General features: G+C 39.7%; 1 protein-coding gene across 12 annotated transcripts in view; it reads right to left on the bottom strand.

The window, feature by feature from the left end:
• Positions 1–23,672, bottom strand: part of FHOD3 (formin homology 2 domain containing 3) — a 487,025-nt gene that overhangs the window by 104,077 nt on the left and 359,276 nt on the right. For 8 of the 12 annotated variants that reach the window (XM_037730378.1, XM_037730382.1, XM_037730380.1 and 5 more), the window contains 3 exons: positions 21,760–22,119; positions 21,276–21,350; positions 16,249–16,362 (listed from right to left, as the gene is read on the bottom strand). In XM_037730378.1, coding sequence (XP_037586306.1) covers positions 16,249–16,362; positions 21,276–21,350; positions 21,760–22,119 — 549 coding nt within the window. The remainder of the gene's footprint in view (positions 1–16,248; positions 16,363–21,275; positions 21,351–21,759; positions 22,120–23,672) is intronic. The other 4 variants (XM_037730387.1, XM_017505775.2, XM_017505776.2 and 1 more) reach the window with 2 other exon arrangements.

The following is a 23,672-nucleotide window of genomic DNA, read 5'->3' as shown; positions in this document are numbered from 1 at the left end:
TTCAAGGCCCCAAGAGCTATAATCACACTACTACACTCCATCCTGGGCGACAGGGCAAGACCCTGTCTCTCAAAAAATTAAAATAAATTTTTAAAACAAGGGCTTCAAGCCTGTCACAAAACTGAGGGTGGAAGAGGATCTGTATCCCCTGGCATATAAATGTGGATTCTCCCCTCAGCACTGTTTTCTAGTTGTGAGGCTGTCATTGCACCCAGGCTGTAAGAGAAAACGCAGATGCATCATAAGGCATGTGGGCTTGAAAGCCAAGGCTTCAATGTCACCAAAACTCATGGCTCATTGTTCAGATTTCAGCACAGAAGCAATAGAAAGTTCTTTAAAGCCAGTATCAGAGTTTTTAACTTTCCTTCCCTGGGAAAATATACTCTGAAATCATAGTGGAAATCAATGGCAGACTGAAACTTTAGATCTAAATATGAATTTAACACACATTTGAGGGGGAGAGGTAAAGTAAATGACTTACAATGTTTTTCTCATAGGAATTCAACATTATTTCCATTATACAGACTTGAAAAATAAAAGGACTGGTTTCAGAAAGAACCAAAATATATACCAGAAGGATATATATGTATATATATATCCCTTAAATATGTGTTAAACTAATATTTACCATATATCCCTCTAATATGTATCTCAGGGAGAGATTTCTGTCGGTGAAGCAGTGGAATGGAGAGAAAACAGGATGCAACAGAAGGAAAGGGGTCCTAAGGCAGCTGTGCTACTCACTCCGCACCTGACCTTGGGTTAGCCTCTTGAATGCCTGTAGCTCTCTCATTCCTGCTCAGTGTCGAGGGCAGATGGAGGAACCCATGTCCAGATCCCAGGCTAAGTTCACCAAAGGTCTCCAGCCATATCTTTCTGCCTTCCCCTCTGCCTGCTTTCTGGTAGCGTTCACTATTGTCAGGGACTCTGAAAACTTACTATGTGGTAATTAGGAATACTTAACTCAGGTTCCCACTTTTGTTTTTCTTTTGAGGGGGAGAGGTAAAGTAAAAGACTTACATTGTTTTTCTCACAGGAATTCAACATTATTTCCATTATACAAACTTGAATAATGAAAGGATTGTTTCAGAAAGAACCAAAATTATATACTTGAGAATGAGAATAACTTCTTAGATTTGGAAATAAACAGTTTACCTGTTGCATAACACAATGGAGTTTTTAAATGCATAAACAGTAACCTCTCCTTTTCCTAAGACTTCTTGCCTTTTTAATAGAAAAGTGATTTGCCAGAAGAAAGACACTAGACAACTAGTCCAATCTCCAACTTAAGTAGTTTTGAATGTCTCTTGGTTCTTAACAGAACAAATCTGCTGCCCAGGCTGAGCTAAGACAACAGAGAGAGATGACCAAAAGCTGAGGGGGAGATTTTCTGTCAATGACAGTCTTTTTTTGGTGACAAGTTAGCACTTTGTTTATCTAATAACCTGCAAATAGACTAAACATAAAACAGGAAATCTTTATAAAGATATGGCTAAAGCAAATAGAAGAGATTAAAATATACTAGATTTTTCAGTTGAGCTAAACCCAGGAAAAAAAAAAACAAAACATTAAAAAAGAGAAAATATACTAGTGTCACTTTTTAAAACACTTAAGAACCATTCAAAATATAAATCTGCCAGATAGCCTGCAATTACTTTTTGAACAAACTGAGTAACTTTAAACTCAACACTCAGCAGGTCACTCTTCTATTTGTTTATTGCACAATAAATTTTTAGCAGATGCACAGTATCTTATAAAAACAGACACAGAACGTTGCAGCAACTCCTTTAAAGAAAATGCAATCTTTCTCCATCCCCTTGAATCGAGACTGAACATGTGATTGGCTGTGGCCAATGTAAAAATCAGGAATGTGATTCAATTCAAGCAGGGGCTTGAAAAGCATCTGCACACCGGAGCTTGCTCCCTTGCTGCCCTTAGGAACCCTACACCATCAGCATCTGAACAAGTCTGGGCGAGGTGTTTGGGCCATGAGGCACGGTGCTAAGCTGCTTCCTCAAGTCAGCTGATAGTCAGCCAATTGCTAGATATTGAGTGAGACAATCAATAACTGGCTGACTGCAAACGCCTGAGTTAACCCAGCTGTGACCAGAGTAATTGTTCAGGGTGAGCCTGGCCAAAATTACCAACCCATAGAATCATGAGGTAAATGCATGGTGGTTGTTTTAAACCACTATGTTTTGGTTGTTTTTTACATATTTAAAAGCTGACTGAAACAGGATGGGTTTTGAAAATATTTTTTCTATTTCTGTCTAAGGAAGTTGACACTTCATTGGTGGACACCAGTACAACCTGAAATGTTGAAGCAATTAAAGTCATCTTAGAATATGACCTATTAGCTAAACTTATATCCCACTGTACCCTAAAACGGCCTCCAGGCCCATCAAGCCATTCACCATCTTGCTCCCCAAAGAAGTCTAGTTTCTTTGCCTAGTGGTATCTCACTTCCTCTCTACCTGAGATCTTCAAGACACCTCCCTTGATGACGATATTGGACACTGCTCTATATTTCTCCAGACTCCTGGATGTGTCCTTTTGGCACACCATCACAAATGATTGGTTGGTTCCTTCACTGTTTTGTGAATGAACATTGCTTCCGGCACAGCTTACCCCTTGTTGCCTTATGAGCACATCAGAACACGGTCCCTGTCTCCTACTTCTCTTTCCCCCAGAGCAGCTGTGTCTGAGTGCCATCAATATACGCTGACTGAATTTTGTTGTCTATATCAATGATGAGAGCAATGTCACAAAAACACATGTTGTAGCAATTGGACAAATTTATGAACAAAGAAACCTATCATTTTCATGTTGCTTTTTCCTTTTGTCTCTCTTTACAGAAGTTAGCTTTTCTAATAAAAGTTTCCCCTAAAGTAAAAGTTGGCACACTGAACCCAACCAACTTTCTACATATAATTGGAGCCTATTTCAGTGGTGAAAAAAGGAAAGTTATTGAACTTTCACTTTCGATTCATTTGCAGGAATAGGAACCAGATTTACCTGCACCTGAAACAATTAAAAACCAGACAAAATATATGAAACAGCAGCACTGAAGAAACTGGCCATCAGATGGTGAAGGCCAGTGATTCCTGAGGGATGAAAAGCAAAGTAGGTGATCCTCATGATTGCCCTAGCTTACTGATTACAGAACGTTTGCAGGCTGTGGTCCATAAAAGGAAAACCCAGGCAGAGCCTGGAAGTCTCCGTGAGTCAAGGAGGCAAAGCTGGGAATCTGGAGAGGCAAATGGGGCTAACACTGGCAGGTAACATACTAGACAGAGTCTATAGAGGGAGAAAGAGACTTCTGTACATCTGCAGAAGGCTTCCCTCAAGTAACTAGGTGAGGGTTATGCATTTAAAAAGGATTACGTTCAGCATATGCATGTAAAAAGTTATCTGTGGCCAGTGAAAGAACTATCCAAATTAATTAGAGCAAACAGTGCCTGGAAATGATATAAGGCAGAGGGTACTGCTGTTCCCAAGAGTTACAGAGTAAAACCTCATAATTCAGAGGGAACTGCTTAAAGTTTAATAAGTGTCTGGCCTCAGTAAGTGGAAATATATTGGACTAAACACAGCTCTAGTCCTGCCTAACAAATCTAAATATGCAAGACCTACAAGGATCAAACTGAGTTAAGCCCATTCCAGAACAAAGCTCAAAAATATTTACAGGAATACAAAAACATCCAGTACCCAGCAAGATAAAATTTACAAAATACGGCATCCAATAAGAAATGACCAAGCATGCAGAGAAGTATGAAAATACAAGTCATAATAATAAGAAAAAAGTAAATTATTTGAAACCAATCCAAAAATGACATAGAGGATAGAATTAGTTGGGGAGAATGATAAAACAATTATTGTGACTATAGTCCACATATTCAAGATGACAGAGAAAATATTTAACATGTTAAAGTATGAAAGATATTAAGAAAGAGCCCTGTTGATTGTCACTGCAGAAAAAAAAAAATAGTGAACTTGAAGACACAGCAACATAATTATTCAAAGTGAAACACATTCAAAATGAATCAAAATGAAAAAAATACTGAAAAAAATCAACAGAGCACCAGTGAACTTTGTGAAAACTATAAATGTCCCAATGTACATGGAATTGGAGTTATCAAAAGAGAGGTGAAAAGTACCAAAATTTTTTGAAGAAATAAGCATAAGATTTTTCCCAATCTGATAAAAACTGTAAACACACAGATCCAAGAATCTCAAGTCCCAAGCATAAGAAACATGAAAAAACTACACCAAGGCATATCAAAATCAAACTGCTAAAAACCAGTGATAGCATTAACCTTAAAAGCAGCCAAAAATAAAAATAAAAATAAAAAAGATACATTACATGCAGAGGGACAAAAATAAAAACAGAAAATTTATCATCCAAAACAATGTAAGGTAGAAGAAAGCGGTACAACATCTTTAGAGTACTGAAAGGAAAAATAAAACCCTTATAATTCTTTACCTAGAAAAAATATCTTTCAAAAATTATGGTAAAATATTTTTTTCAGACATATAAAAACAGGAATAGGCTGGGTGTAGTGGCTCACACCTGTAATCCCAGCACTTTGGGAGGCCAAGGTGGGCAAATCACAAGGTCAAGAGATCGAGACCATCCTGACCAACATGGTGAAACCCCATCTCTACTAAAAAAAATACAAAAATTAGCTGGGCATTGTGGTGCACACCTGTAGTCCCAGCTATTCGGGAGGCTGAGGCAGGAGAATTGCTTGAACCTGGAAGGTGGAGGTTGCAGTGAGCTGAAATTGCGCCACTGCACTCCAATCTGGTGCCTGGCGACAGAGCAAGACTCTGTCTCAAAGAAAAAAAAAAAAAACAGGAATAGTTCATTAGTTCATTACCTAGACCTAGGTAATGCACTACAAGAAATGTTGGCAGAAGATAGATGACACCACATGGCCATCTTCATTTATGCAAAATAATAAAAAGAATTAGAAAAGATAATGACAGGTAAATATAAGCCTTATTTGATTATTTAAATATATTTTAAAGATAATCAGTTGCTTACAGCAGACATAATATAGTGTGGAATTCACAACATTATAAAAGTAAAATACATGATCACCATAGCATAAAGGCTAAGAGAACAAAAATGAAAATGTGTTGTTGCAGGGTTGTTATGCTATGCATAAAATCTACAGTATCACTTAAAGGTAGACTATGATAAGTTAAAATGTACACTATAAACCCCAATGCAATCACTAAAGTAATACAACACTTATTGCTAATAAGGCTACAAAATAGATAAAAAGAACTAATAGAAAATATGCAACCCCCCCAAAAAGAGGCAGTAAGAATAAAAAAGGAAAAAAGATGGAACAAACAAAACGTATAAACTCAAATAAATCAATAAGCACATTAATATAAATGGTTCAAACACTCCAATTAAAAGACAGAGATTATCAGACTGGATTTAAAAAAAAAAACAAAAACAAGCTTCAACACTATGTTGCCTACAAGAAACAAAAACCTAATTTATCTTCAAATAATAAAGATATACCATATTAATACTATTTTTTAAAAGCTGAAGCTATAATAATATCATATAAAGTAGACCTAAGAATCAAGTATGTTACCAGATATAAAGGTAATTTCAAATGATAAAAGAGTCAAGACATCAGTAGGATATAACAATTGAAAGTTTTTATGCACCTAATAAAAGAGCTTCAAGATACATGAGGAAAAACTAATAGAGCAGTAATATATTTTTAAAAATTAAAATTATAGTATGCTATTTCTTTACTACTCTCTCAGTAATTAATAGAACAAGACAGACAAGGACTAAGGATGTAGAATACTAGAACAATACCATCAACCAAATAGACATCTACAGAACATTTCACCCCAAAACATGAGACATATTGTTTTCAATGGTACACAGTATATTTGCCACAATAGTTCCTAGTCTGGGCTGTAAAACAGCAATAAATTTAAAAGTATTCAAATCTTACAACTTATGTTCTCTGACCACAATTTTATTAAATTAGAAATCAGTAACAGAAAGATAGTTCTAATATCCACAAATACTTATAAGCTAAATCAATACTTTAAAATAACCCATGGGATAAAGATTTTTTAAAAAATTTACAGAGAAATTAAGAAGCACGTTAAATGAAGATAAAAAGACAACATAAAAAACTCTGTGGAATGCACCAAAAGCAATACTTAGAGGAAAATCTGTAACACTGAATGCCTATATTTGAAAAGATAAAAAGACTCAAATCAATAAACTCACCTCCTGAGAAACAGAGCAAAGTTTACCCAAAGCAAGCAAAAGAAAGGAAATAAACAGAAAAATAATATAAAAGTAAAATGAAACTAAAAGCTGATTGTTTGTGGTCAATAAAATTGATAAATCTCTAGCCAGACTGATGGGAAGGAAGAGAGAGAAGACAAAAATTATCAATATTAAGAATGAGAAATATGATCACTACAGATACTAAAAGAATAAGGGACTATTCTCAACAATTATATCCAATGACTTTTACATCTTAGATGAAATGGAAGACTTTCTTGAAAGACAAAAACTACCAAAACTCTCTCAAGATGAAATAGATGATCTGACATGAATTAATATAAGATAAATATCTATTAAAGGCATTGAATTTATAGTTTTAAACTTTTCCATGAAGAAAGCCCCAGTCCCAGATGTTCTCACGGGTGAATTCTATGAAATATTTAAATATTTAAGAAAGTAGTAGTACTAATTCTGTGCAGCCTCTTCTAGAAAGCTGAAGAGGAAGGAGTACATTTCCTCTCATTTATGAGCATTACTCTGGAAGACAGGCAATTTCTTAAAAGCTAAGGATCTACCTGGCATAAAACTTGGCCATTCTACTTTTAGTAATAATCATGCATAACATTTCAGTCAACAATGAACCACAAGGTAGTCGTTCCGTAGATTACAATGAAGATGAAAATGTGCTATCACCTAGTGATGTTATAGCCATCATAACATTGTAGCACAATTACCTTTCTTGTTTAATTAAGTTAGTATAGCCTAAGTATACAGTGTTTATAAAGTCTATAGTGATGTAAAGTCTACGCCTTCACATTCATGCTTGCAATCCTGTAAGCTCCACTCATGGTGAGTGCCCTATATAAATGTATGATTTTTTTTCTCTTTTATACTGTATTTTTAACTATACCATTTCTACATTTAGATATGCAAATACTTCTCATTGTGTTACAGCTGCCTACAGTATTTGGTACAGTTACATGCTGTACAGGTTTGCAGCCTAGAAGGACATCTGGGACTGGAGCTTTCTTCATGGGAAATTCAATGTCTTCATCATTTATCTTATATTAATTCATATCAGGTCATTTATTTCATCTTGAGTGAATCTTGGTAGTTTGTGTCTTTCAAGAAATTCTTCCATTTCATGTAAGCTGTCAAAGTTATTGGAATATAATTATTCAGAATAGACCCTTATTATTTTTATACAAAGAAATTGCCCAGCACTGCATTTCTCAGAACGTTATCTCCATCATTAATTGATGAATGACTATATTTACCCAAGAGGAATGAAAGCACATATACATACAAAGACTTGTACACAAATATTCATGGCCGAAAAGCAGAGATAACCCAAATGTCTATCAACAGCTAAACAATTAAATTATGGTTTATGTACACAATGGACTACTACTCAGTCAAAAGAAATGTACCATTGAAACACACAACAAAATGAGTAATCTCAAAACAATTATTCTAACCGAAAGAGGTCAACCCCCCTCAAAGAGTATATACTGCCTGATTACACATATATAAAATGCTAAAAACATAAATGCAAATGAATCTATAATAAAGAAGCAGATCAGTGGTTGCTTAGGGATGGGGAAGGGTAGTAATAATCACAAAGAGGCAGGAGAAGATTTTTGGGGTGATGGATATGCACATTATCTCCATTGTGGTCATGGTTTCACTGGTGTACACATATGCCAAACTGATGTGCTGTTTCTTGCATGTTAATTTTACTGCAAAAGCTGTTTAAAAAAATATCCGTTGTTAAGTTAAAGTTAAGTAAAATTGTATTTCTGAATGATGCAAACCTTCAGTGTTTCCTAGTTAAAAATATAAATGATAATCCCTGGTAAAATATTAACAAAAGCAAAAACTAAGTTCACAAAGTATCTGATATGTCAAATCAGCACTTAATTCACAAGTAGATAATTTAATACAAAGACTTAGAGGTCAAAAATAATAATTTAAAAAAATAGCATTGAAATGATGCTGAGTAATGAGACCGTCCTCACAACCTGGCTGTGGAATTGAGGATTACCTTGTCTAATGAACACAGGAGAAGAGGTAACTCTAAGTTATGCCCAGCTGTAAAGGGCATTTGCTTGCCCTGAAACAAGAAAACATAAGAATCTTCCTTCATAGCTTCAGGGTCATATCCCAGCTCTCATGATAAAACCAGCAAGCCCTAGAGGCATCTCCAAGAAACAGGCAACTTTTCTTATCACAGTCAGAGACTAGACGTGGATTTCAGTCTCCCTCTTGCTTTCTCTTCTTCAGCCTGTTGTCCACACTGCCTTGGTGCAGATCTGAGATCCTCGGCCATGGGAAGAAATAGTAGGGCTCACGCAGTGTGCTGCGGAGATTGGTCCCACGTGGAGTCTCACATTACGGTGCTGGCTTACATCTAGAACGTGAATTGTCTCACTTCAGCCTGTCCACTTGCCCCTTTGTAGGCCCCGACTTTGGCATACAGCAGTTCTTTCTAGTTCTCTCATTCCCTCTTAATTTCCAACCTCTGTCTAAGACCCAGTGAGTCCTCCAGTCCAAAGGAGGTCAGTCCTCTCCTGCCACAGCCCCAGGTCCACCCATTTGGCTTTACCATTCGCCATTCTCCTGGAAGCTTCCCAAAGCAGACTGCCACCAGCATCTCCTGTGTTCCGTGATTCCCTGCCCTTGCTGGCCAGGACTGAGGCCCATTCTTCCTTCTGATCTCCTCTCTGTTTCTTCACTCCAGGCCAGCTCACTCTTCTTTTGCATGCTTGCCTCTTCTCTAAATGCTAAATTGATTCCAAATGGTCTCCCATCTTTCTTTGCAAAACAGATTTGCAAAATCCTGTTTTGAAGAAAGATATGGACTCGCTCCATTTTCTTATCCACCTCTGAAACTCCCTTCCCCCACCCCACCAGACCAAGCTCAGAGAAAACAGCAATTTGCCTTACATTAGTGACTCAGTTTCCCAGACCTTTTGCCAGGGGTATCCCTCACAACAACAGAGCACCTATGCTAGGCCCCCAGTTTGATGGCCTCTCTCTTTTCAGCTCTTCTACGAAGGTTCATTTTCTTCACAGCATTCACTGCAGCGAAAACTCTTTGTGGATGGTTTGCTTATCTTCTGCTTCTGCCACTGAAGTGTAAGTTTTGTGAAGTCAGGGACTGGGCCTGATTCAATCAATACACTCAATAAATACTTGCTGAATGAAATATATGAGCATGTAAGACTTGTGTATCCTATATACACAATTTCCAAAATTAACAAGAAACTCAGTCTCTCTCTTATCATGATAAAAATAAGGCTTATTTAATCCTCATTACTGGGCTTTGAGGGAAGGAATGGGGAAAAACATAGGCAACAAACATTCAGTGATATGGCAATAAACATTTTCTTTTTCGAGACAGGGTCTCGCTTTGTCACCCAGGCTGGAGTGCAGTGGCATGATCTTAGCTCACTGCAGCTGCCAACTCCTGGGCTCAAGTGATCTTCCTGCCTCAGCCTCCTGAGTAGCTGTGGCCATGGGCATAAGCCACTGCACCTGGGGTCTCACTTTGTTTCCTAGGTTGGTCTTGAACTCCTGGACTCAAGCAATCCTTCCACCTCAGCCTCCCAAAGTGCTAGGATTATAGGCATGAACTACTGTGCCCAGATCCGTAATACATTTTCCGAAGGAGAAATCTCTCTCTCTCTCTCTCTCTCTCTCTCTCTCTCTCTGACACACACACACACACACATACACACACACACCTTTTTGCTCTGTGATCTTTGTACAATAATGGTATAAAACCAATGTGGCAAGTGACAACTGAAAACTGTGGCAAAGATGGGAGTAGGAATGGTGAGAAAAAGTTGAGTGAGATCTAAAACATACATGGGAGAAAGAACCTTTAGTACCTGCTGAGGACCCAGAGTCCTGTGGCACAGCACAGCCCAGGTCCCCTAGTGCCCACAGTCACTTCATGAAGCTGCCATTAGAGACCCAGACCCCTCTGTGATCTTACTCCATCAATAGGACTGGTGCTTCTCCTCTTGTGTACTTTGGATGTAACACAATCAATTAATTGGGACCACATTTTGCCTTACAGAAACTCTTATTGTTTGTAACAAGATTGCTGTCAGGAACTAGCAGCAGGCAAGTGGGAAGACTGCTTCTGTACAGTCTAAGGAGAACACAGCGTCTTTGTTTGAATGGTGGGGAATCAGGCCACATTGGTACTGCTGATTTCCTACTGGCATTTGTGGACTGGGTGCCACTAACTGTGTCGCATAGAAAGACAATGTCCTTTATCCCATTATTTTACATTCTATTTGGGATTTTCTCAGAGATTTTTGAAAAAATGTACTTTGATCAACCAACTTATTTTTTTAACTAGAATCCCATTGGGGCTCTCAATTCCACTGACAATTTTTTTACAGTAAGTATTGGGTAGGCCAAGTGATAGAACACAGCCAGCAAGCATCTGGGATCCAGAAAAACACTCAGATCACATATCCACAAAAAACAGTGACTCAAAAACCCAAGTAGGACTTCAAGGCACATGCAGATGGCTAGTGAGGTCAGGGCAGGAAATGATCAAAGCCAAAGCAGACAAGAATGGGAAGACACAAGCATGTGGATTCATAGGGAACAGATAGTCCACTTGGAATCAGCAACAAGGATGAAGAAGGCACAAGTACTTGCAAGTCACACACTGGGCAGTAGTCAAAAGACATACCCAGCAGGCCATAACTGGAAGAGCTACAGTAACTGCAAACAGGCAGGAAATGCATGGAAACCGAGACGTGGATTCTGAGGGAGGAGTCTCCATAAACATGGTAGAGATAGGTGTTCAAAGGGGTCACAGCAAGTGAGATTCCCATAACCGAGAGCTTAAACTGGGAGGAGCAGCCACCACTAAGCACAGAAGGCTTCCAACTCTCCCTGCTTCCTATGACTGTGTTCTTTACTACAGCACCGTCAATCATTATACAAAACCTCCTAAAAGCAGGTGATGCAATGATAATATGACTGTTCCAAAGCAGCACATGACACAGTTGTATTCCAATGACCATGAAGAAAGTGGTAAAGCCAAAAACTGGGAGGAAGGAGAGCTCCTGAGAGGTCAGTAAGACTGATCAGAGAAGGAAGACAGCAGGAAGAGAGAGAGAGGGGAGATACTCCTAAGAACAATTTGAACACACTGACACATAACCAAACGTACATTCCTGTTAGTATCTGACACATGGTAGGGAAAAAACGATTATTCAATACATGGTGTTGAATGCACGAAAAAGCTGAAGTTGAAACTCTGCTTCATACTATTTGCCAAAATAATTTCCAGATAGATAAAATATTTAAATGTGACAAAATGGAGCTACAGAAGTACTAGAAGAAACCAGGAAGAAAAGGTCTTCTTTAGTAGGAACACAAAACCCTGACAATGGAAAAGATGAACTCATGAAATTGATTCTACATGGTAAAAAACACAATAAAAGTAAAAACAACAATGAGAAAAATGATTGCTACCTTATGACAGTTTATAAAGAACTTCTATAATACAATGAGAAAAAACAACTCAATGACCCTCATATGAGGCATCTAAAATGGTCAGAGATTCAGAAGTAGACAACAGAATGATGATTACCAAGGGGTTGGGGAAAGGGGGATATGGGGAGTTATTATGAGTAAGTTCCAGAGATCTCCTACACAACATAGTGCCTACAGTTAATAATAACTACTGCATATTTCAACATTTGTTAAGAGGGTAGATCTCATGTTAAGTGTTCTTACTGCACACAAAAAAGGTTATATCCTTTATTCATCCCTTATCATCCACTAGTACTACTCCACTCCTTAACGAGATGTCATTACTTATATCTGGGTTTATAATCTTACAGGAAGTAGGAACAACTCTGCTGGGACAACCCTATGAGAAAGACCAGTCCCAAAATCTGCTAAGGGCTCTTGACATTAATCTGAAAAACAGGTAGGTCAGTGTCACTTATAGTAAACAATGGCACTATTATAAGTGGAAAAGAGAACAGAATCCATGGTTAAAGTGCATATGGATCCTTTGGGTTTTAGCACAGCATGTCCACAGAGGAGTCCTCTCTGACATTCTAAATCTGGGCCTGAGGTTCCTACAACATCTTCCCACTGAGCACTCACAGTGCAGGACAGGCTCACTCTAGGTGGCCTCTCTAGTCCCAGCACACCCTCAGTCCCAGGGCTTGGACTTACTGTTTCCTTGTATTAGACAAGACAAGCCTCTAGCGGCCATTTATGAAAAAGTCCACAAGACGGAGATGTCACTACAGGGATGGGAAGAGGATGGGCCTGGCCTTTCCCAAAACCCCACAGCCACAAGGGCGCTTGAGGCATAGTTGTTGTTTGCTTGTTATTTGTTTCATTTGAATACTTGAACACAAATGGTTCAAATATTCCTGTCATTTTGTTTTCTTTCATAAAGAAAATATTTAGAAACTTTCTGCTCAAAAAGTACACTTTCAAAAAGTGAAGTGTTTTAAAAGTCTGCTTTTATTAAACAGTTGCATCTTGTATTCCTGAGGTCATTTGCAAAAGGTTCTGGTTTCCTTGTTTTGTTCTGTTTCTCTGAAGTTCCAATTGCGTGAAAATGCCACTCTATTTGTGAAAGAGAATCCTATTAACAAAGCTGTAGAAGGAGATGTGGAGATGTATGCATTTTAATATCCTTGTCTTGACTTAATTTTGCATATTGTTACTTCAGCACTTCCTTTCTCTGTCAATTTATCATTCCCAGTTTTATCAACAGCTAACACATTAATATACTTGGGGGGAAGAAATGGAAAACTCCAAGCTCATGATGATGTCTACTTCCATTGCCAAAGTGAGCCAAGGTGCCTAAAGGGTGTTTTAGTTGGCCTGATCATCCTAGGACTTCAGTGAAGTAGTCTTGTTTCCAAATCAAGGGAACGAAGTTCTAGAACTTCCTAGTGTTGTAGAGGCTCGGGCACAGTGTTTATTAGTCGGGCTATTATGCTCACAGAAGATGTGGGTCCTCGTTGCAGAAATGCAACTATTATTTGCAATATAGTTCCTATTTGGTTTTAATAATATATGTATATATAAAACATCCCAACCATAAATCTTATGAATTCTACTAAAGTATATATACCCCAGTAAAAATAATCACACATCTTAGTAGGGCAAAAAATACTTGTATAGGTGAAATTAGATTATGGATGACATCCAAATAAATCCGTTGTCAAATACAAAAAAGAAAAATATATCAAACTTTATAAAAAGTATCTATTACCATGAGTCAAACTGATGTAATACACTTGGGCAATGGTGCATAAGTATGACTTGGAGTTGGTAGATCCTCTTATTTCTTTTTTTTCCCACTTATAAAACATAAGTAAAGTGGGTTTATACAGCCAGGTCCAGTGATTTCCTAGTCTTAATAAAACTGCACACCTGATATGTCAAATGAGTTATCAGGTGGCTTTTCAGAGCCACACAAGGTGACGGACAAAAAGACAAGCAAACATAATGGAGGTGATAGACTCTTAGAAGCTACCTTACTTGTCCATGGATAGAGCAGATAGGAAAGAAAACCAAGTTTCTACAGCAACAGCATACTGTAATAGGGAAAGGAGCTTAGAATAAGAGTCGCCCCACCACTGTTGCTCCGCAGTGACCCCATCCCAATGCCAGGCTCTCTCAGAAGAATTTAACTCCAGAGCCTTCTTCAAGCCAAGGACTGCTGAGTCCACACCTCCGCAGGGCCTCTGGAACATCTCCCTGGGTGTCATACAGGCTCCTTAGACCTCGCATGCCCCCCAGGCTGGAAATCCCCACCCAATTTGCTTTTCTTCTAATATCATCCCAGTTCACTGTTTCTAACATCCACACACTCATGCAAGCCTGAACCTCTACTCATTTTGCGTCTCCTGCTCTTACATTCCAGGTGGCAGCAAACTCTGGCAAACGTGCTGCTCCTCACAAGTCCCACAGCTACGGCCATGTTGGGCAGTGCCATCTCTCTTGGACTCTGATAGCTTCTCAGCAGCCCCTGTTCCTTCAGCCTCACCCCAGTGGCTTGTTCTATGCTACTAACAAATTCGAATTGGTTGCCTCCTGCTTCCAAACTTGAACAGCTCCAGTTGTCTCAGGGTGAAGTCCATTCTCTTCCTCAAGATGTTCAAGGTACTCTGGGATCCAATTCTACTGTTCCTGGTTTAACTGCCTGCCCTCCTTATCCCCAGGGGCACTTTAGCCAGCCCAGGCAGAGGGGGAGACGCAGACAGGAATCCTTTAGGATCCTGGATCTTCTAGCCCAAACCTGGACCTGAGATTCCAGGGGTAGAAAAGCAGGCAGAAGCTGGGGCTTCCCTTTCAGAACGTAGGATAATATCTCCAAAGTCCAGGGCTTTGGTAATCGTGTGGACCACATGGACCCCCATCTGTATAACTTTGTAACTTCACAGACCTCCAAAGTGTTCTCAACCTGTGAATATCTAATTCACCCCATCCTTCCATCAATATTTACTGTGGCTCTACTGTTGCCGGGTCCCAGGCACTGTAGGGAACACAACAATGAACAGAGCCTGGTTCTAGTCTTCTAGTCCCTGAGGAGCTGGCAGCCTGGCAGATGCAAGATGTGCAATGTCATAGCAGTCACATTCCAGTATTCCTCACTTTGGCCCCAGATCTTATATCTCATATGACAAAGGGCATCTGTATGGTGACCTCTTCAGGACTACAGGTAATTTTGACTAATCCCAACAGGAGGTGCCTGAGGGTAAAGGACAGAACTACAGACAGGTAAGGGTGTCTTCAAGGTAATCAAATGATTATCTTATTATCAAGACCTAACTTAGCCTGAGTGTGCCCAGCCGAGGGCCACGCTGCACTGTGGAATCTGAGGACTTGACATCATAGGATCTACATGTCATCTTCGATGTTAACCATGACATGTGACTAGGCAAACCCCACTGACACCCCTTCCTCCCAGGGCTTAAGGTCTTGCCTGCTCTCAACCCGACCAAGCCTCCAATGACCAGCAGCACTCAGCAAAACATACTTCAGAATACACATAGAAGAGGATCTAAATGTGGAACACAGGTTGTTTTAAATTTGCAATTTGAAGCCAGTGATCTCTGTGAATTGCTCACGTCTAGATTCCTGACGAATGAGATGCTGCTGGAAGTGACATGCCATCATCTCCTACACTATCTGCTCCCACCAGATATATATGGTAGGCTTCACACAGCACTCTCAAGTGGACTTTTGTTTGTTCATCAAAATCAGCCTCTAAAGTAAGGGTTGCTGTAATTGGCATTTACCCTCAGGGTTTAAATAACTTCTAAGTGAATGAGCTGGAATTCTAACCAGTCTTCTCTAACTTAGCACTCTTGCCATGTACGGGTAACTTTCTAACTGTTCTAAAATTACAGGTCTTACCTTTCCCTTGTAAACAAATCCTTGAGCAATCATTTGCTTCTGGGAGTCTTAATCAGTTAATTTCTGGTGGTCTAATACTCTTGCCAAGTTAAATTCCTTCCATGTACCCATACAATTCTTTCCTCTTCTGGTAGGTCCTGGACTAATTATATGGCACCTTAATGTGCCCACTACTTTCTGATTTACACAGATTTAATCACTCAACGGTGAAAACTGATGTGTATATAACAAATTGCAGAGCTTACATAAAATCTAGAACACTTTTTAAGGAATGAATCAAAACATTCACACAAATATGTTAGAAGACATTTTTACACTTTCTATGGAAATTGTGTAGGGAGACGAGACAATAATATTAAAATATCACCTCTAATAAAATATTTGCTTAGTAAACAATCTGAAAGAAAGATAAAATATTGCTGGCTTAGGATGATGTTCTGTAAAGGAAAATACTTCATGTCTTTTATTTATATTTTTCCTTAAACCACATTTAATGAAATTGAGGTTGAGGACTGTGAAGCCATCAGCATGCTTGTGGAACTCACCTTTCCAACCTGGCCTCCTGTGGGGGTGAGACAGATGCAGTGGGGGTGGTGGGCACACTAGATCCAGATGAGGGTCTTGAGGAGTGATAAGAGCTGTTGCCAAAGTTGCTGTATCTGAGAAGTGCAGAGGTTTAAGTTGGGGGAAAAAGGACAGATAAATGAGTACAAACCAGTAAATAAGACTTAGCAAACCATTTTAATTTTTGCAAGAGAAACAAGTCTATGCTACCACTGTTAATGGTAATTCTACCTAAAGAGGTTTGTTCCCTCACATTTTCGTCCTGACAATTTCTCATATGAGGAGTTTCCCAAAGTCCAAAACCACTAGGCAGTAAGATTTATGGCAAAAGGTTTAAATAAAACCCTAACAGGTCCTGTCTTTTTAAATGTACATTAAAATTATTTGCTAACATAAACATCCAAATCATTTTCACTTGAACCATGAAGATTTTTCTTGCCTCACATGGTGGTACAATTAGTGTTAATTCCATCACAGGTCTGTAAGAAATACCATATGGTTGGCTAAAGAAACATCTTATTTAAAATTCCACGTTAGTATTTCCAAATCAATTTCATTCATTCAATGTAATCCCATCGCATGCTCACTGATTGAGGAGAAACTCTCCCCAGACTTTCAGGACTGGCCTGCTCCTTAAAGGTGCATGTATTCATGTTTTCATCCAACATTTCCCCTGAACCAAAATTACAGCCATGAGGTTTATATGACATTTGATTATTTTCCAGACATCTCTGACAAGCTAAATTTCAAGATTTGTAAAATTCTAGATTTCTGTTTTTCAGAATAGATGCCCTTTAGCAGACTGTATTCAGCTATCATCACTCAGAGCACTCCCAGAAAACAAATCATCATTTGAAGCCCTAGCATGGGCTCAAAACACTCAGGATTACTTACAGCTAATGAGACTCAGAGAGCTTTGCCTGTTAAACCTACTCAGCCACAGAGCAGGGCCCACTCCTTCCACTAAACTGGTTAGGTACACTGTAGCAGAATGTGTAGGATCCTAACAGTCACTATGGTATAAGTACACAAAGACCTTCTTGCACATGGAGAATCCAGTCCAAACTCACATCAACAGAAGTCGGAATCACTTCTGAAAAGCAAACTGACTTCAAAATGAGTGTATCCTTTGACAGAGTAAGTCAGTTTTGGAGAAGATAACATAAGGAAATAATTTTATAATTATTTATACATTGAAATGTCATGCAGGAAGATACTTATTGGAGCATTATTTATCTTTTATTCCTTTTTCTTTCCTGCAAATAGTGGAGAATTATTTAGATCATGGTGGAAAACTAGAAGCTACTCAACCAGGTAACAATGTGGAAATGGCTAAGAAAGTATGATATAGTATTTGTCAATGGAATATTATGCAACCTTTAAAAATAATTACCAATATTGTAAGTCACAACATGAAAAATGATAATAGGGCTAAATGAAAACACCAGGATATAATATTATACACAGTTTGATCACATTTGTGGAAAAATATTCTCAAAAGTCAAAGACTAAGTATAGAAAAATACTATAAAAATGGGGCTGTTTTTAAAAAAGAATATAGAAATGAAATTTTAGTTTTCAATAAGAAATTTCATTATGATAATGGAAAATAAAATACTGATTTTTTTTTTCCATTATGATACCCAAATCTAATCTATCCTGTGCTGCTAGCTCTGGTCAGCTTGGCTGTTGCTGTCCTTATTTTTTTTATCTAATGTCACATGCCCAGCATGTTCTCAGTGCCAGAGAAGCTCAGAGCACATCACTGTATTCCATCTTCCTCTATTAACACACCTTCTTTACGGGACTTGGCTTCTGGGCACTCGTTTTCTCTTAAAAAACCCAACACTCTACATGTCAAACAGGTTAATTGCTTCTTCAAGTGAGTGTTGGTTTAATTTTTCAAGAGGGCTCCCAAACCACAGGCCACATAGGAAGCACAAAGGCAAAGGATGAAAGAAACATACAAAGGCAGAAACAGAGAAGGGAGAGAAAGCCAATGAGCAGAGAGGGAAAGAAACTAGGCAGCAAACACTGTGATAAGGGAGGGAAAGGAGGTTGCACCCCATGATGCCTAGAGCCTTCGGAGACGAGACCTTGATACAGCTCATTCAGCACAGGCTCCACATCTGTGTCAGCAGCTGCCTGGATGCTCAACTTGTCATCTTACTCCGGCAGCTAAAACAATCCCCTTCCCACCACAAGTGGACATCCTGTAGAATGTTTTAACAGGATCACTTTGCTGAAATTGTGTTTAAATGACGCTATGGAAAGAAAACAAGCAGAATATGATTTTCCCTCCTTTTGTTTTTCTAATGGCTAAGCAATTAATTAAAATGCCTCATAGTCTAATTTTGCATCTCAATTTCAGCCAAACTAACTAGATCATACAATTCACTCTTCAGCACTTTTTTTTTCTTCATGGAGGGTGAGGATTCTTTTTGATGACTAACTGGTTGGTCTTTATTATTATAACCCATTCAATTGCTGTCAACCACTGAGTAGTCCATCTGTGGCCACACAGACCCATGAAAACCACAGCAAGTGAACATCAGAAAATCAATAGGAACAAACAATATTTATACAGTATCCAAGCTCCTGTTGGACAACTGATTTTAAAAGTTTACAAACTTTGCTCAGTTAAATCAAAGTCAACCTTCATTTACAAGCAAGCAGCTGTTTTTCACAATTTATGTATCTTCAACTGGACAGCTTATATGTTTCTATTGCTCCCACCCCCAGGACTACAAGTAGTAATGAAGCTTGCAGACCAAAATGGGAAGGATCTGGAGCCCAGGAAAGCCCCAGCTAGGGCTGAGACTATCACCAGAAAGACCAGGATCATGACCATGGGCTAACACACTCTCTGGGAAAGATGACATCGCCAAAATATTTTTCAGCTCCTAACTTGCACATAGATATTATTCTTAGAGGGTGTAAGAGTTATGTTGGATTCATTCCACAAAAACTGTGTGAAAGAGAACAACAATCCTGGAATTGTAGACCTAGAAGAGACCTGCAGAAAACTTGTAGTTTCAAGGTATTCAAATTCAGTTCACTGGGAAAATACAATTAGGGTATGTAAAAAAAAAAAAAAAAAGAAAAAGAAAAAGAAAAGAAGAAGAGAAAAAGGGCCAGGTGTGGTGGCTCATGCCTCTAATCCCAGCACTTTGAGAGGCTGAGGCAGGCAGATCACAAGGTCAGCAGATTGAGGCTATCCTGGCCAGCATGGTGAAACCCCGTTTCTACTAAAATACAAAAAAATAGCTGGATGTGGTGGTGTGTGCCTGTAGTCCCAGCTACTCAGGAGGCTGAGATAGGAGAATCACTTGAACCCAGGAGGTGGAGGTTGTGGTGAGCTGAGATCACACCACTATACTCCAGCCTGGTGACAGAGTAAGACTCCGTCACAAAAAAAAGAAAGAAACTGAGTTTACAACTGCTGGAGGTATGCAAAACCATCCTGGAAACAAGAGGAAATTATTTTTCAGATCCGCAAGTTCCATATCTGCTCTTTTAAAAAATCGATCTCCCCACACTGCTGGAAGGGTCTCCCAGTCCTTTCTTGCCTCTCCTTCCAAAATAATTTTCCATTTTTAGAAAGAAAAGAAACTCCTGAGCAGGTGGAATCAGTGTGGGACACTGCCTTGTGCTATAAAATCTCCAGGGTCCCAAGCAAAGGGAAACATCACTCCTGAGGGAATTATTTAAGAAGTATGCAGGAGGGAGAAGATGGAGCTTTATTTATCCAGAGAAACAGTAGGATCGCGATCTCATGCCTCATCCCTGTCTAGTGCCCACCTACCTGAGAATTGGCCTCAGAAATAAGACTGTTGTCAGGGATGCATATAAGCTCGCTTATTTGAACTGAAACATGAAGTCATCCTTCTTCTGACATAAATTAAATCTCATTTGACTAAGAACTGGCTTTTCCAAGAAGGTATAGGTAGGTGTTCCAGAATTAGATCAGTTAAATCTGAAGCCCCACGGTCTATATATATGTATATGTGTATATATATATATATATATATATAAAATTGACAAATTACATCAACTATATAAACATAATTTTAAAAACTATACACAGGCTACTTAAAACTTCAACAAAAATTGTTAACAATCATAGTTCTAGATTAGTCCTCCTATTTATTAGATGAAAGGTCTGATGCCCATAAAGATTGGTCATTTTCATGGTGTGAAGGAGCTGCCTTCAAGGTTGGGGTCCTATAAGCCTTCATTTAAAACATGGTGCAGCTTCACGTAGAGGAGGGCACCCAGGCTGCGGTGCCCCAAACAGGCTCCGGCAAAACCATCTCACAAACAAGGACTTGCCTTGGTATGGTGTGGCAAGTGCAGTAGGGAGAGAAAGTGGCTGACTGCCCAAATGGCAGACAGCAGCCGCGTGTATGGGTTAGGAAATGACTCTGGAACAGGCTTCCTGGGGTTGAAACTGCTCTGCAACATACTAGCTGAATGACTCTGGCCAAGGTCCTTAGCCTTCCTGTGCCTCAGTTTCCTCACTGTAATAAGGGCCTGTAATAGAACCTACTTCTCAAGGGTAAAGTAATACTTTAAAGTGCTAATTTCATGGAGAGTCAGCTACTATTATAATTACTCTAAGATGAAGTGACCATTAGAATGATCAACTATTGATTTTGGACAACCGACTGTTCAAAATATGCCAACTCTACTCCCAGTTCCCCACTCTGGCAGAGAGCTCTTAATGCAGGCAAAAGTGAAAGGCATTCATACAGGCAGGCACCTGTTAAACATTCTCTGGGTTATTCTGATTTGCACACCTCCCTCTGCTCCCATCTTCATTCTTGATAAGAATTATTTAAGTGTTCACAGTAAAATAATATAATTATATTAATACCTATGAAGTAGTTCAAACTGTAATTGTGTGTCATGTTATGGGATGATATTAGCATTCTTTGAAAAGAAAAATGCATACATTATAATATAAAACAGAAAGCTTAGAAAAGGGAAAGAAAATAAAGACACCCACCTATTAGAAGAGAAAGATCGGAAGTTGTAAGGCTCAGAGGCGGAATATGTGCTCAAAGAGACAGAATCAGAGGAACTGTTAAAGGAATAAAACCCCACTCACAATGTGGCATGGAAAGATAGCAAAGGATTTTGATGTATTCTTAAGAGTCAAAAAGACTTCATGTCACATGGCTGGGTACAAGATATATAAATTTGGACACACAATACATATGTAAAACCTCATGTTTAAAAACCATTAGTAATCATATTTTAATAAATGATCCCCTTAATTCAAACAGATAACAGTTTTCTCGGCATCTATGTAAACACTGGTCATTATTTAGTTGGGGGTCAGCAACTTAGAGGTATGCCACAACTGCTCTGTGCTTGGGCTGAAATCCACAAAAAAAACATGGCAGAAACCAAGCCAAGGGGTGCAGTTAACACACTGCGTTCTCCTCCCCGAGTTAATCTCAAATAAGCCTCCCTGTGAGCAAATCTACCTGTTTTCCTTCTGGGACTCTGCTTCTTTCTCCTTGGTGGACAGTGGGGAGTCCTCGAAGTCATAGGAGAAGAGGTGGAAGGGGCTGTGGGGCACGTAGGGCAGCTTGTCTATGGTTGGTGACACCTTCAGGGAGCTGAGTGTGGCAGAGGAGGGCCGAGCAGCTGAGGCAGGGGGTGACAGGAGAGTAGACTGGGTGCCCTGAGGCCCATAGGACCCGCTGAGCACGGGGGTCCCGCCTGCAGAGGTGGCCAGGAGCAGCTTTCCCTGCGAGGCGGCATTCAAGACAGCAGGGAGGGCAGAACTCTTGGGAGCAGCATCCTTTCCAGTGGGGGTCTGCCCTGAGGCGAGGCTGACCTTGCTGTTGGGCCAGCAGGGAAGAGGCGGAGGAAGAAGAAAGATTTGGGAGAGAGGGAGCAAAGGTTAGGAAAAAGAGAAAGACAGGCCAAAAACCACTTCTGTACAGTTACCACTCACTGCCGAATCCAGCTGTGTTTCTCGAAGTGCAGCATAAAAGCCTGTCACCAGAAGCTTTGGTGTGCCCAAGCAATCCTGACATACTGGGCTTGTCAAACTGGGAGGTAGGACTTACAGAAGGCAAGGAGGCAGCTCTCAGACCAAATCTGGCCTCTCGGCGTAAGAGACTTTGGGAAGGGATGTAATGGAGCCCCAAAGACTCTTCTGCACCCTGGCCCTCCCTCGTTTCTCCCTGCTGCTTATTTTGGCACTTGAATCTCCGCAATTGGAACTTCGTCTCTGTCTTGGTCAAATAGCAGATCTGTTCTCCTGCAAAAAAGCCCAACCTTGAGGAGAAAATATTCCGCAAAGCCGTGTACTTTAGTAACTGCTCCCAGAACCTTTCATGGAAGCAGGTATGGCTAAGAGAAAAGGAGAAAAAATGTCAGTGAGGAAGGCAAAGAGCTAAAAAGGAGGGGCCAGGATAATAAAGACAAATTTTGCCCATTTCATACTTTCTCCAGGGCCTCCCACTATGCCTGTGACATCCAGACTCCTTCAGACAGGCCTGATTCCGCCACAGTTACAGGTATAAAATCCTGACCTCTGCCCCCTCCACACACAGTAACTATGGGAGGTGATAGATGTGTTCATTGATTGTGGTCATCATTACTCAGTGTATACATATATCAAATCATCACGTTGTAAACCTTATATACTTTTTTTTTTCTGAGACAGAGTTTTGTTTTTGTTGCCCAGGCTAGAGTGCAATGGCGCAATCTTGGCTCACTGCAACCTTTGCCTCCAGGGTTCAAGTGACCCTCCTGCCTCAGCCTCCCAAGTAGCTGGGATTACAGGCATGCGCTACCACATCTGTCTAATTTTGTATATTTAGTAAGGATGAGGTTTCATCATGTTGGTCCGGCTGGACTTGAACTCCTGACCTCAAGTGATCTGCCTGCCTCAGCCTCCCAAACTGTTGGAATTACAGACATGTGCCACCGCACCTGACATTATATACGATTTTTAAATTATCAGTTAAGTATTATAAAACTAAAAAAAGAGCTTTCCATCTTCAAGGGGCTGGATTTAGACACTTGGACATTTTAACACATACATTTATAACCTGGGAATCTATGTTAAACTTTGCATTTTTCCAGTCTTCTACCAGAGAACTTGACTCCCAGCCATGTTCGTATGAACATGGAATATGAGCTGTCTTCTTTTCTGCCTCAAATTCAGAGCTCTACCTGTACATAAGGGCAGGCACACCAGTTTCCCTGGGTTGAGGGGAAGATGGTCATGCTGTAGTGAGCTCAGGGCACTGCCCCAGGGGTGAGCACACACTAAGCGAAGCCAGCAGGAAGCAAGGCGGCAGAGACACCAACCCAACAGAAGGAAGGGAAAATCCTTTAAGGTCTCAAAGTTTACGCCAGAGAACAAATAACATCCAGATGA

The sequence above is a fragment of the Cebus imitator genome, unplaced genomic scaffold, assembly GCF_001604975.1.
Source record: "Cebus imitator isolate Cc_AM_T3 unplaced genomic scaffold, Cebus_imitator-1.0 Scaffold342, whole genome shotgun sequence".
NCBI lineage: Eukaryota > Metazoa > Chordata > Mammalia > Primates > Cebidae > Cebus > Cebus imitator.
Note: the sequence above shows the minus strand (reverse complement) of the source record. Positions and strands in the feature narration are given on the sequence as shown.